Below are 13,149 nucleotides of genomic sequence, written 5' to 3' on the forward strand. Positions count from 1 at the left end.
ATACCTTAATCTACTAATTCACCTTAAGACTTTGGAGAAGTCATGCCATAATAAAATTACTTTTCATTTATATTGTGCCTCATATTTTACAAAGTTATTTGGAGTATGTTAGGTACTTTAATCCTCACTTTTTTTAGTGGCAAAAGCCATATCTCATTTTCTCATCTATAAAATGACCTCAAATAGAAATAGGTAATAATACTTAAGGCTCTCTTCTAGGACTTTGCCTAATGTAACCATGTAAAACTGTAACTGGAAAGAAAATGTTTAGATCTTTTTGGTTTATCAAATTTCATCATCAATAGTGAACAAAGACAGTAGATAGTTGACAAATTAATACTTCCCTGTACCCTGTCTGATTGGCTTTAGCAAAGCCTATATAATTGAGTTGGAAATATATTTTGATTTAATGATAATTTCTCTTATTATTATTTTATTTCTAAAACAACTATTTTAAATCCACCTTTTCAGATATCAAATGCCACTGCCTCTTGTCCTAAACCTAAAATTTAAAGATTGGCTTAGTAATTTTTACATCCTGGTATCTGTATTCAAATTTCACTTTTATAATTCCTTAAAGGTGTAACGTTATACATTATGCTGTTAGCAAAGAGTGAGGAGAGGTGGCCATGCAAAGTATTTAACAATTAATTTAAAAATTATGATTATTTTGAGTAGCTAAAAAAATTAGAAGATGAAAGTGAGCAATGAAGATGCATTTTATTTTAATAAATTTGCTAAACTTCAATCTTTAGGGGTTCTAGATTTCAAAAGCGGTATGTTTTAAAATTGCAAGTCATAAGCAGAAGGAAGAAGGTGACTGATGAACAAAATGGCATGATTAATAGCTTCAAAATCTACTCCACAAGAGGAAAAAAATATCAGGCACTTCCCAAAACAGTAACAATAGAAACAGGAGTTTTACTGTCTTCTTGATTTCTAAATAACTTAACAGTCCTTTCTTTGTGGAAGCACTTGGCTACTTTAAAGTAAATCAAACAAAGGAAATTACAGTGAAATATCCAAGAGACTAAACAGTTTGGCACCACTTGAGGGAAATATCACGTACGAGTGGGCAAGACAGAGAAGGGCTGGTAGGTCCCTGAAAAATGCTAGAGAGAAAGGATGCGCAGGAAAGCACATTGGCACTGTGCCTTCAAGAGTGTGAAACCTGTTGACTGTGGCACAAATTTGCCCTGGCATCTTCTTGTTTAGGAAGTCCTTGCTTCCAGATGTCTGAGCTATCTCCACTTGTTGAGCACACTTTTACTCAGAAGAAAAATGTTTTGGAAGAATACTGCAAATATAAGCTCCACTCTTGGTTTTTATTTCATATATAACAATGACATAGAACCTAGGAGCCTTTTAGACTGGGATATATGCTAAAAAGAAAACTAAAAAATTTTTAAAAGATGAGAAAGAAGTATTAAAAAATGGAGACCAAACATATATTCTGTTAATGTGTTGAATTCTAATTTTCAAGACTAGTGTTCTACATTTATATTTGACACTTTAAACATAGCTATTATTTTTTCCCCAACGTGGAGAAAGAGGCTCCCCTTACAATGATTTATTTATCAGATTTTGAGACTATTATGCTCTCTTATCAGCTAGCCAGAGGTAAAACAATCAAAGGTAATGGCCTCTCACTTCATTTCTGCTTGCTTTTTAGAGACTTGCTCACTTGGGGATTTCATGTGAGTTAGGCAGAAAGATTGGCTCTGGATTACTATTGAGTAAATGAAATGGTTCTGTTAAAACTAGTGAAGAACAATTTAAATAAAACAAAACAGGTTACAAATCAACTTATTACAAAGCACCAAATAACTTTCAAACCCTTTGATTTGCTAAGTTTTGAGAAGACTAGAACTTGGAATACTGAATTGTACTAATACTCACTAATAAAACTCCACTTTGTCATATAAAGAGTAACTGAAACAATGACAAAGAATAAATATCTTAATCTTCTTTTTCATCTTCATTTGAAGACAAAGCCCAAGGAAAACAGTCATGTTACTTCCAAAAATTTCCCTATATATTGCTGAAGCATTAATTCTCTATTTTTTGGTCATGTTCCATGCCTTGGAAAGGTTGTGGCGTATAATGAAATTGCCCCAATCATTTGAATGATAATATAAATTTTTAAAAAATAGGTAGGGCATTCTGGCTCACTGCTGTAATCCCAGCACTTTGAGAGGATGAGGCCAGTGGATCACCTGGGGTCAGGAGTTCAAGACCAGCCTGGCCAACATGGTAAAACCCTGTCTCTAGGAAAAATACAAAATATTAGCTGGGTGTGGTGGTGGGCACCTGTAATCGTAGCTACTTGGGAGGCTGAGGCAGGAGAATCACTTGAACCCAGGATATGGAGGTTGCAATGAGCTGAGATAGCACCATTGCACTCCAGCCTGGGCAACAAGAGTAAATCTCCATCTCAAAAAAAGAGAATAGCTTATCTCCATTTTCATTTTTATTTTGAGAAGCAGGGAAAAAGGGAATTTGGGGGTAGTCAGAAGTCCTTTAAACAAACCTTTACTATCTTATCTTAAGCCATGTCAGATAATTTTAAGAAACAGATATTGAAGTTAGCAAACTGATCTGAAATAGGCAGTGGATTAGTTTAATACTGTTATTTGCATTTTATGAGCACTTTATAACCATTTTCTATAATTGTGATTGTTCTTTCCCCTTATCTATGTCAGTAGACACTGCTTCCCAGGCAAGAAGACTGGGCCTAGGGCAATGAATGGCTAGAGGTTGTGAGTATGGTAGCTGTGGAATACAAATTTGAACCAGATCTCACTAATGCTTGCCACAGTTGAAAGAAGAAGATCAACCACCAACCAATCCAAAATCCCCTTAGAAGAATTACTAAATAACTCTAAACATTTTTCTAACTTTATATGCCTCATTGGCATCACTAATGGTAAGTCAGATGGACTGGGTATGAATCCTGACTCTATGATTTACCTTAGGCAAGTTATTTCAACTTTCTCAGCCTCACTTTACTCATCTGTAAGGCAGGAATAATATTAGTACCTATTTCAAAGAGTTACTGTGAACATTGATCACAGAATGAGGTAAAGAACTTAGCACAATGTCTGCATACGCCTGTAAAGGTTGTTCTGTTGTTTACTAATATTATTCAATCAATAAACAGAAAAGCTGTTTTTTTCCCAACAGTTTTGTTTTATAGAATAGAAAATGGAAAGATTACAAATGAGTTTATTGTCTCTAATACTATACCTAAGCAAAGGCAGAGGTAGAACTCAAGCTCATGGCTTATTCCCAGGTTATTTTCACTTTATTTTGCTGCCTCCCTAATTTATTCTACACAAACCTGAGCAGTAAAGAGAGAAAAGTTGAACCAAAAAAAGTATGAGTGCCCACCTGGCTATCAGAACTGATTTTAATTCTACTCTGCTCTCTAATGCTGGTCACCGCTAACGTGTGGGGCCACAAACCATAAGTCTAAATATACAAAGATATACATTAAACTATCTCCTTTACCCCTCCCTGGACAGATATCCCTCCATAATAGCCTGGAAGGTCAGGTTGAATTTAGAATTCTTGAAAGCCTTGGATATAGGTTGGCCCTCTTCTTTCCCCATGCCTTCCCATCTCTAGGGACCTCCTCACTTCCTGGGGCGGAGGGCAGAAGGAAGGCCAGGCTAAGGCCCTCTGATTAAAGCACAGGGCCCAGGAAAAGGATCCATCTTATGCTAAATGCAGTACTGCTATAACCATATCATTACATTTTAGGCAAAAGTGGCATGAATATTCCTTTCAAGGACTGAGCACCTGCCTTCCTTCTCTCTGACAGGGTTCTAAGGTGAATCAATTGGCCAGTAAGATCTATTTCCTATCAGTTCTGCTGGACCTAGCATTTTCCATAGTTACTGATTATTCAGTTAAATACAAAATGGTTCACCTCTCATTAGGGCAATCAGCCTGCCATGATCATCATCCAGTGTCATGTAGCCTGATTCCCAGCTGGCTCCGGCTGGTAGAATTGTGTGACTTTATCCTGCACACCCAAGAGCACTGGCAATTAGCTGTCTTTGTGCTCTGTGTTTAGTACTCTAGCACGGCCACACCTGAAGAACTGGAAAAATAAGCCTGCATAGCTAGGAGGACTCACTTCCCCAAGATGGTTATCTGTAGGACTTCACAATGCCTTAAGAGAAAAAGGGCCATCTATCTCCCATTCCTATCTTGGCAAACATTGACTGAAGTCCTAGGTCCTAATGCTTCATTCTAAAAAAAAAAAAGTACGAATACACAGGGCCGCTCTTTTCAACAACAGAATACCCATTTTCACCCAGCAGCACCCAACCTTTGTACTGCATATAAAACAGCCCAGAGCAAAACCAATGGAGAGCGAAAAGGGCAGTGGAGGGAGCTTGTGGGGGAAGTGAAGACAGTAACTAGTTGCTTGAACATAGCTCCTTTCTGAATACCACGGTATGTTCATCTTCTGAAAAACATTTAGCATGCTGGGTAAGAATGCCCCCTTTGATGTTTGTTACCTGAAAATTCTAGGTGAGAGACTAGGTTTCTCAGTACAATGAGGGAAGGAACACCTCCCCATTCCCCGTCAGTCACAATTACGCCTCCCTGGGATTGTTCTGGGTTGGTCCTTCCTCAGCCACTGTTGTTGCAACCCTGTACTTTTCTGACTGCGTCTGTCAGGAAGGAGACAGGAAATTCTAGTCACCCTCACAGCAGCTGCGCCATTCCTCCTATCCTCCTCTAATGACGTCGGTTGGCTTTGGTGACACGAGGTCAGGAACTGAGCCACAGTGAAGGTCAGGAAGATAGGTCACAGTTTCTGCCGTTGCTGGACTGGGGACCCTGCTGAGGCTATTTGCTTTCTTCCTTTCTGTACTGTTTCTCTTTCCGTTCCTCTTTTTATAATGCAGAGCCAAAGCATCCTGTTTTCAAAACATCTGACTGTTTGCCACTGAGGAACTCATGCTCTAATACGTTTCACTGAAGTGTAAGACAATTCTTCTAATTTAGGAGGCAATGAAAATTGAAAAACAAAAATTAACCAACGATTCTAAGAAGGCAATCTGCCGTTAAGGGAAATGGCTAGCTCTAACACGTCGAATAGAATTGGGCAGCTGGCAGAAGGTTCACTAGACATCCCTTTCATCTTAAATAACAATACCATTGCCTCGTAAAATCTTCTACTAACCTACTCCATCTTCTAGTAATTCTTGGAGGAAAATAATTTACAAGACTAACCTACCTGGCTGCACTGTTCTCTAAAATTCTGGAATTCTATTTGGCCTATGGCCAGCACGAAGGGATTAGAGAAATTTGGGCCAGAAAAGACGATGTTTTTGTAAGTCACAGACGCAGCTCCTTATCTAACTCTCTGTCTGGGCTGTGAAGTACATTTGAGAAAGTCTTTTAGGATCTTTGAGTCACTCAGTTTTCTTCAAAACTTAAGGGATTAAGGAGAAGAAACAAACAAAAAAAGCACCACCCTACCTAGATGAAGTAAAGATGAAAGATGCTTGCTTTTCCTCCACCAAACACTGTTAACTCTCCACCAGTTGCATGTAGACAGCACTTACATAATTCCCAAATACCCCTCAGCATAACACGATTTCACCTATCACCATTCTTAAGATCAGATATTGTGAACAAAACTTAGTGGGCACTTAGCTGGAATAGAACTAGGAACACAGATTTCTGCAAAAATGTAGTGGATGCTGCTGCTAAGTACACTCCCTCTATAACATGTCTTCACATCACTTCCAGATCTGCAAATCAGAGACTTACCCTGGCCCCTTAGTTGGTGAGGGTAAGCAAAATACAGCCATATAAGTAATGGGAGGGATGATCGTGATAAAGTTTTAAAATGTCAACTTGGATGGAAATCTCAGATAATTTCAATAACGTTTAAAACTGAATATGGAATGGTATTTTTTTTTTTGCCATGGATAATTCAGTTCCCAATCAACTGGTATAGATCAATTTCTTTCTGGTGGCCACAAAAATGTTTGCATTGCTTTATCTCGAAATCCTGGGCTCAAGCAATCCACCTGCCTCGACCTCCCAAAGAGCTGGGATTGTAGGTGTGAACCAACACGCCCTGGCCTCACTGCATTATATCATATGTGCCACAGTGCTTGTTTTGTTTAAGCTTTACCTGAGACAATTATCTGAACAATCACTAAATTTTTTAAAGGTAGTAAAGTAAAAAGAGATATTTTTAAAAAATGATCTTAGCTGTCAGTTGGGCATCATTCATGAACTAAATAATTGCTTTGCCTAACACCCTTTCCTCTATAGATCTAGAAAATGACTGACGCTGCATGCCTTTTACTTAAGCTAACGGTGTCAGCATTGAGGGTTAGCCCTTTTGTTAGGGTTAGCTCTATTCAACTTTCATTGCTTCCTGCACACAACACCATAAAGAAGGAGCGGAAGCCTGAGGGATTGGAATCCTCACCCGTGTCTACAGAGTGCCTGGTCTCAGAACCTTACTAACTACTATGCTGAATATGAGATTATTTTTAATAAATTTGCAAGACAGCCAGTGTCTAATTTCAGCACTCTAGGCATGAATGGGATTAGAATACTACAGCATATCAATACTCAGCATGAAAATTAATGGCAATTTGTAGTTTCTCAGGGAGTATTCTTTTCTTCTTCTTGGAGTTAACTGCCTGCTTTATATTGGTGACTCTAGTTAGTTTATTTTGGTGACTATCTAAGTTTGCCATGTTCTCTATGGTGAAAATTGTTCAAAAACTACCCCATAAATGTTGGATCTACATCTTGCATGGCTGTCAATCATCACAAAATACAGGGAACAGTGTATCTGCTAACCCTCCAAAGTAGGCTGAAGCCTTGTGAAAGTCCTTCCACATGAAGTCCTAGTGTGATTTGGAGAAGTTACACAGCAAAGCCCTCCTCATGGGGAAGCAGTTGGTTGAGTTTTACCCTAGCTTGGAAAATCCCTGAGTTTAACCTTCAATGGAGACCTTCAGAGAAAAGTCAATAAATAGTTAATCCTCAAATGTGTTATTTTCCTTTTTTTCCCTTCCAACTTCAACTCTAAACAAAAATTTTAGAAAGGGACTTATTTTCGCCCTTTCATTAACCAATAAACAAAGAGTTCCAAGTAGGAAGAGTCCCCCCTCCCCTCCTTCAGGATCTCCTGAGGACACACTGCTTCCTCTGCGCAGATCCTCTGAGTGGCAGCCAGCAAGCCTTGATTCAAAGGTGGTACTTTTACCACCTTTGAAAGCTGGAGAAGGGACACACACTCGCTGGTGCACCTCAGGGCTGGAAAGGGCACGCTGGCAGGTGTGGAGAAAAATCTTATTCCAGCCGCAAAAACATAGACAATAAGATGATGCCTGAGGCTAGAATGATTGGGACTCTGAAAGTGTGTACTTATGAGGGTATGGTGTAGGGCTTTCTAACAAAGTGTGTGTGTGTGTGTGTGTGTGTGTGTGTGTGTGTGTCTGTGTGTCTGTATGTCTGTGTATACACACATATATAACTTTGTATAACTTTATAATGATATGTATTTAATATAATATTCTCCAAGGTAAAAACACAAAAGAAAGCAACAACTCTCACTACATAAATTAGCACTGTAAGTCCAGGTGATAATTAAACAAATGATATAATGGTAGATAATTAAAGCTCTTCAACATTAAGCTTTGTCTGGGGATTGTAAATAAAATCATTTTGGGGGCAGCATGCATGAAACAATTTCAAATGATTTCACTATGAAAATCAGCACACTTAAAAAAAGTAAACCTCTGGTTTTGGAGACAAAGCATATTGTTTCTTTTTTATCTTAGGCAATGCCAGCATCACAAAAGAAATGTTAGAAAATCCCAGGATGTCCTATTTCTTAGAGGGTATTTATCAAATTCGAACGCAAACCATTCCCTCCCATTGGTATATAAAGGTTAAACTACTTTCTTGTTTAAAAATACATACGTAACACCTGATTGCAATGCAACATGTTACGCATTTTACCCTGTAGACTCACACAGATTTTAGCTTCCTGATAATTATAAAAAATTTTAAAGCATTTTCAATTTTATATTGGTTTGGAAGCTTCACAGATAGACACCTCTCACCTTCAACATATTCCAAATTGCATCAGTAAGAGAGAAGTTTGGTTTCTGGAAATTGAAGCATACCGAGGATTTTAAACTTTTGCAGTAGCATCAAGACACAAGTAGAGTGTGACACTTTGGAACAGACTCTTCTAGACAAAGCAACAAACATATTCTTAGGGTTGGTAGCGTTCCCTGGTACACTCTGCTGCAGACAGGGACGAGGGGAGCCAGAGCTCCCTGCAAGATCACACTTTAATGAATAAAAAGGTTACCTCTTACCTTGTTAGAAGCCATCTCACTGACAGAGCGGTAGGTCTGTATGGTCTCTAGCTGGTCTAGACACCAGTCTAATTCCTCCAGCGTTTCCATTGCTAATTTTTGATAAGATTCTTCTGCAAACAAACACACAGACATGTAGTTAGGCTGAAGCGGCTGCAGGCTGTCCATAGCAGAGTCACCGCTGCCACCGCTGATTCCGGCGCTACTGAAGGTGCCCCCGTGCTCCTTCATTATTTGCACGTTGGCTCCTTCCTTCCAGCTCTCTCCACCAGGAGAACAAATCACAGTGGTGCTCTGCCTGGGATGACTCGTGCCAAGTTTTCACCCCCCGCCCCCCCGCCTGGATGAGGTGTCGGTGATCTACCAAGAAACTTCCTCTGAGGAAGAAGGCGGAGGGAACAGTCTCTTATAAGCTCATCTGCATAAATGTGTCCTAAAACTAAAGGCAGAAGCAGCAAAGAGTTTTCTCAGGCTCTCTCTGCCTTAGTCATCCCAGGGTTCTTTAGAGTATGTGATGTCATTTCTGAGTGTTTTGCCATCTCAAGGAGAAATGAAGAAAGCTTTTTCTCATTTTGCTTTTCTTCTAAATGAAACAGTCAAAATTTGGGGGAAAACTGGTTGACCATTACGTTCAAAGTCTGGGCAGTCATTCATGCTGGGGAATGTGTTCATGTTGGAATAACTTAATTCAGCTAACACCTACCCGCACAAGTAAGAGGCATAGGCTATTCCTTTCTCTCCCTTAAATCTTTCCCTTAATTAGAGGGAAAATGAGGTCTCCCTGATAAGACTCCAGTCTAAGAGAAACTGTCTGGAGTTTTACGTGAACACATTTATTGGCCTGGGAGTCCTGCAGCTCTTGTTATACTAAACAAAGCTAAAACTTCCCTTCTGCAAGTGCCAGGATCACAGGGAAATTCTGAACCGGACTTTCAGGTGGAGCCAGATGTGAATGCTGCAGATTTTTATTTTGATTAAAGCTGGGGGCTCTGATTTGTTGCTCTAAGAATCTAGACTTTCTGGAAATATTTTTTGGTGGTCCATATAAAAAATATTGTTTTGAAGATTACATTTTTTTGCTAGGTAATTAAAACTCTTTTTACATATCCTTAACATGTCATTTTACATCCAAAAGTTTGAGAGTCTATACTTCAAGAAATACTTCAGATTATTGACTTAAGAAATCTATCTTAATAAACACTTAATTAACTTTATAAATGCTAGATAAATTAATGAAGCTACAGAGAGTTGTATAAAGCAGTCGGACTCTCCTGCATACATGACTGGTTTTGAGAGAAACAGCATTTATTAACTTTACGAAGCTTTCTGAAATACAAACACACATTAGGCACTAATAAAATGTAAAATCTCATATAGAGTTCTAATATAACATTCCTGCCATATTTAAAACACATTTTTATACATTTATACAGAAACTCTAGCAAGACCACATAGTTTTCAAAAATTATTATGTGAATAATCTTACGTCTGTGGTGTGCAAATACTTGAAGCAGAAAAGAGAATCAACAGAACTGTGATTTCAAGTAACTGGAATCACTTGGCCACAGACGCATATTTCAAAGAATAGTTGCTTTGTTTGTCCTCAAAATATTCATACACCTCAGGGTAAACAGGGGTTAAATTCAATATCCTGTATGTCATACTTAAAAAGCCACAAAACCACTGGAGGTAACTTCCTCCATTTTTTTTCATACTCCTCAAAAATGTGCAGAGAAGAATTGAGGTGTTTTTAATAAAATTCATTTCAAGCCAGACTTGCACATACCTTCCTTCCTTTCTTCCACTTCAATTTTGCAATGTTGCCTCAACACGAAGATTCTCTGACTTACTCTCTAGTGTGTCCAAAACAACCCCCTTGCCTCCTCTGCTTCCAGAAGAGCACTTCTTCCAAGGAAGCTTTTTCCAAAGAGACAGAATCCTCCCATCCTCCTTCCCTGCCTCTAATAAAGGAAAAAGTCCAACAACTTCCCATCTGCTGGAGATTTACTACCTTCGTGTCTTCCACATCACAACCTGTGGTTCTCTGTCGATAAGATCAGACATTCACCAGGACTGTGGGGAGAAAGCAGTTTGCCCCTAACCTTTTGAATCCGCTGATGTGCAAAACGACTGAAAGATGATACGTCACATTTCTCCTTCGTGAAGAGGAAAAAAAGGATTTGATTTCTTCTCAAGCTTGACAGAAGAAATACTTACAGTAATTATACCAACAGAAGTACTGAAAAAGACTCTTCAAAGATACACCAATGAGCTCATGCATTGCCTATTGTATGGAACAAGCACAGACATACTTCCAGAGTTGGTACAATGTGAGATGTGGGTGACTAGATGATGGATATGAAGGGGTCTTGCTTCATTGTCCTCTCTTCTTCAGATCAGCCATCAAAATTTTTAAGCAAAAATTAACACATTTTAAAGCAATGTTAATTATGCCAGAGTGCCGCTTTCCAAATTCTTAATCCATGGTGAAGATTTTGTGTCCACTTTATAGTTTTCCTATCATGGTAGCTAAGGCAGGGGCACAGAGGTCAGACTGTACTAAAGAGAGGAATGTCAAACACCTGCTACCTAGGAATACAATCAAAGAAAATGACCAGAGCAGCTCAGGACGGGCATCCCTGCTATAACTTCATAGCTTAATTAGCACCACACTCAGTGCTTGGAACCTAGAAGATACTCTATAAATAATTGGAGGAATGGAAACCAAAGTGCCTAAGCAGCCTACAAATACCTGGGCACCTGGAGACTGAATGGTCTGTCTGCAGCACTGCGGAAAAAAGCACCCAATGTGGAGTGAGAATCATGACTACTGACTTTCTCTTCTACCACTTACTGTGTGGTCCTAGCTCAATTTCTTACATCTGTAAAATAAGGATAAAAATACTTATCTCACAAAGTTATACAGGGATGAAATAAGAGAAAATATATGAATTGCTTAGGATGGTAGCCAGTTCTTAGTAGGTGACAGATGCATGGGAGAATTATTAACGGCAATTGGAGAAATCCAGAGGCTGAGCGTTGAGGGGTAAGAAAGAGCGTGAGGAAGAAAAGCAAGGGAGATAGCGGAATTGCATATTCAACAAGGAATTTTACAGCAAAAATCAGCTGCATAATTTGAAAGGCTCAGTGCAAAATCAAAGTGCAGGACCCCTTGTTCAAAAAGCGGTAAAAGTGCTATAAAAGATACTAAAATATAAAGTTTTTTTCCTTTCTTCTGCATTCTCTCTTTCAACTTGTCATGGTGGGTTTTTTCTTCACATACTTTTTATTTTAAAATACTTTCAGACTGACAGAAAATTGCAAAGATAATACAGGGGGTTGCCACATCCCCTGCATCCTAATTTCCCCAATGTTAACATCTTAATTATCATGCTACACTTGTCACAATTAATGGCTTGGTGTGTTTAAATATTGTATTATTTCAGGCACTGGGATACTTTGAGGTGAGTGCGGACCCTCACAGCAACCTGGAGGCCCTGCCTTTTATGACTAAGGGCACATGCATAGCTCACCAGCAGCTGGCTACTCCTTCCTGATAGCTGCCAGGCTGATGAGCTGTGCCCCCCCTAGGCACAAGAGCTGGGGAAGTCAAGTTAGGTTATTTCTCCCTTCCCATGGTCCCCATGTCCCTATTCACAGCAGTCAACCCTTTGGGTACTTAGCATACTGCTAAGGGTACTGCAACCTCTCAGCAGGGACATGCTAGATACTTGAATCAGAAGTGGACAAGAGGTCACCCCCATCAAGACTTTGTCTACCACAGCCATGCCAGCTCAGGGCAGAGACAGCTGCTCCCATACCCCACCTGAGGCTGCAAAGCACACATGGCTAACTCAGACCCTCCCTGTGCAGGTACCCTGACTGAGGATGGAGGACAGTAGTGGTCACAGGTGCAGGTGGGAAAAAGGAAGCTGGACGATTGCTAGGGCACCAGGGAGACAGGCAGGTGACAAGAAGTGAGAAAGTGCATGGGCCAAGGCTCCAAGCCCCTGGCATATACTCCATTATCCCATCAGACATCACTTACAAAACACAAGTTCAAAGATAATATTATTACAAGTTTTAAGATGGCAAATATGGTGCCCTTCTGAGCACAGGGCTCTGTGCAACCGCACGGGTTACATGCCCATGAAGGGGGCTCTGTTCCTGTCTTACATGGCCTAAGAAGAAACAATGTTTAACACCACAGAAGCAAATATCAGAGGCACTAAAAATAAGTCATATGTATGGCCATGTGGTTGAACTTCGTTTTCAAAAACATCCAGAGAGAAGAAGCAGGGAGAACCAACCTCCCTTCTCTTCCTCTCTTCTTTCCCTCTTTCACGCCAACAAAAGCAGCAAAGAAAGATTTTCTTCCTTCTGTGGGTCTGCTGAGTATTGCATTTGACTCTGAGAAACAGGAAGATAAATTGAGTAAATAATTATAATTAATATTAATCTGCTAATGATATGTGGCATTCAAATAGTTCTTTTTTCAAAGGAGCTCCCAGCACACTATTCATTAATCCTTGCAACATCTCCGTGTGATAGATACGGAAGAGGGATGATTATCTTATTTACCTTAAGGCATAAACTAAGAAGTCAGAGGTTAAATTATTGGAGCAAATAGTTCCCTCCAAATTCCTAGCAAGACTATATCTTGGCCTATGTAATAGAGGATTCAGTTTAGCACTGAAAGATGCAAGTATTTCTTAAAATGCTGCATTTAAAGTTGAATCTTACCCTTGGATCTCTTCTATTTAAAATTGCA

The 13,149-nt window shown here is 39.4% G+C and overlaps 1 protein-coding gene across 6 annotated transcripts in view; it reads right to left on the reverse strand.

Moving 5' to 3' along the window:
* The window catches only part of PDE4B (phosphodiesterase 4B), a 560,636-nt gene that overhangs the window by 32,357 nt on the left and 515,130 nt on the right, over positions 1-13,149 (reverse strand). For 3 of the 6 annotated variants that reach the window (XM_032296712.1, XM_032296711.1, XM_032296713.1), the window contains one exon: positions 8,379-8,491. In XM_032296712.1, the coding sequence (XP_032152603.1) occupies positions 8,379-8,491 (113 nt within the window). Of the gene's footprint in view, positions 1-8,378; positions 8,492-9,081; positions 9,295-10,164; positions 10,322-10,389; positions 10,459-13,149 lie in introns of those variants that run through there. The other 3 variants (XM_032296715.1, XM_032296716.1, XM_032296714.1) reach the window with 3 other exon arrangements.

This window comes from Sapajus apella, unplaced genomic scaffold (genome assembly GCF_009761245.1).
Source record: "Sapajus apella isolate SASKATOON/1434 unplaced genomic scaffold, GSC_monkey_1.0 scaffold36, whole genome shotgun sequence".
NCBI lineage: Eukaryota > Metazoa > Chordata > Mammalia > Primates > Cebidae > Sapajus > Sapajus apella.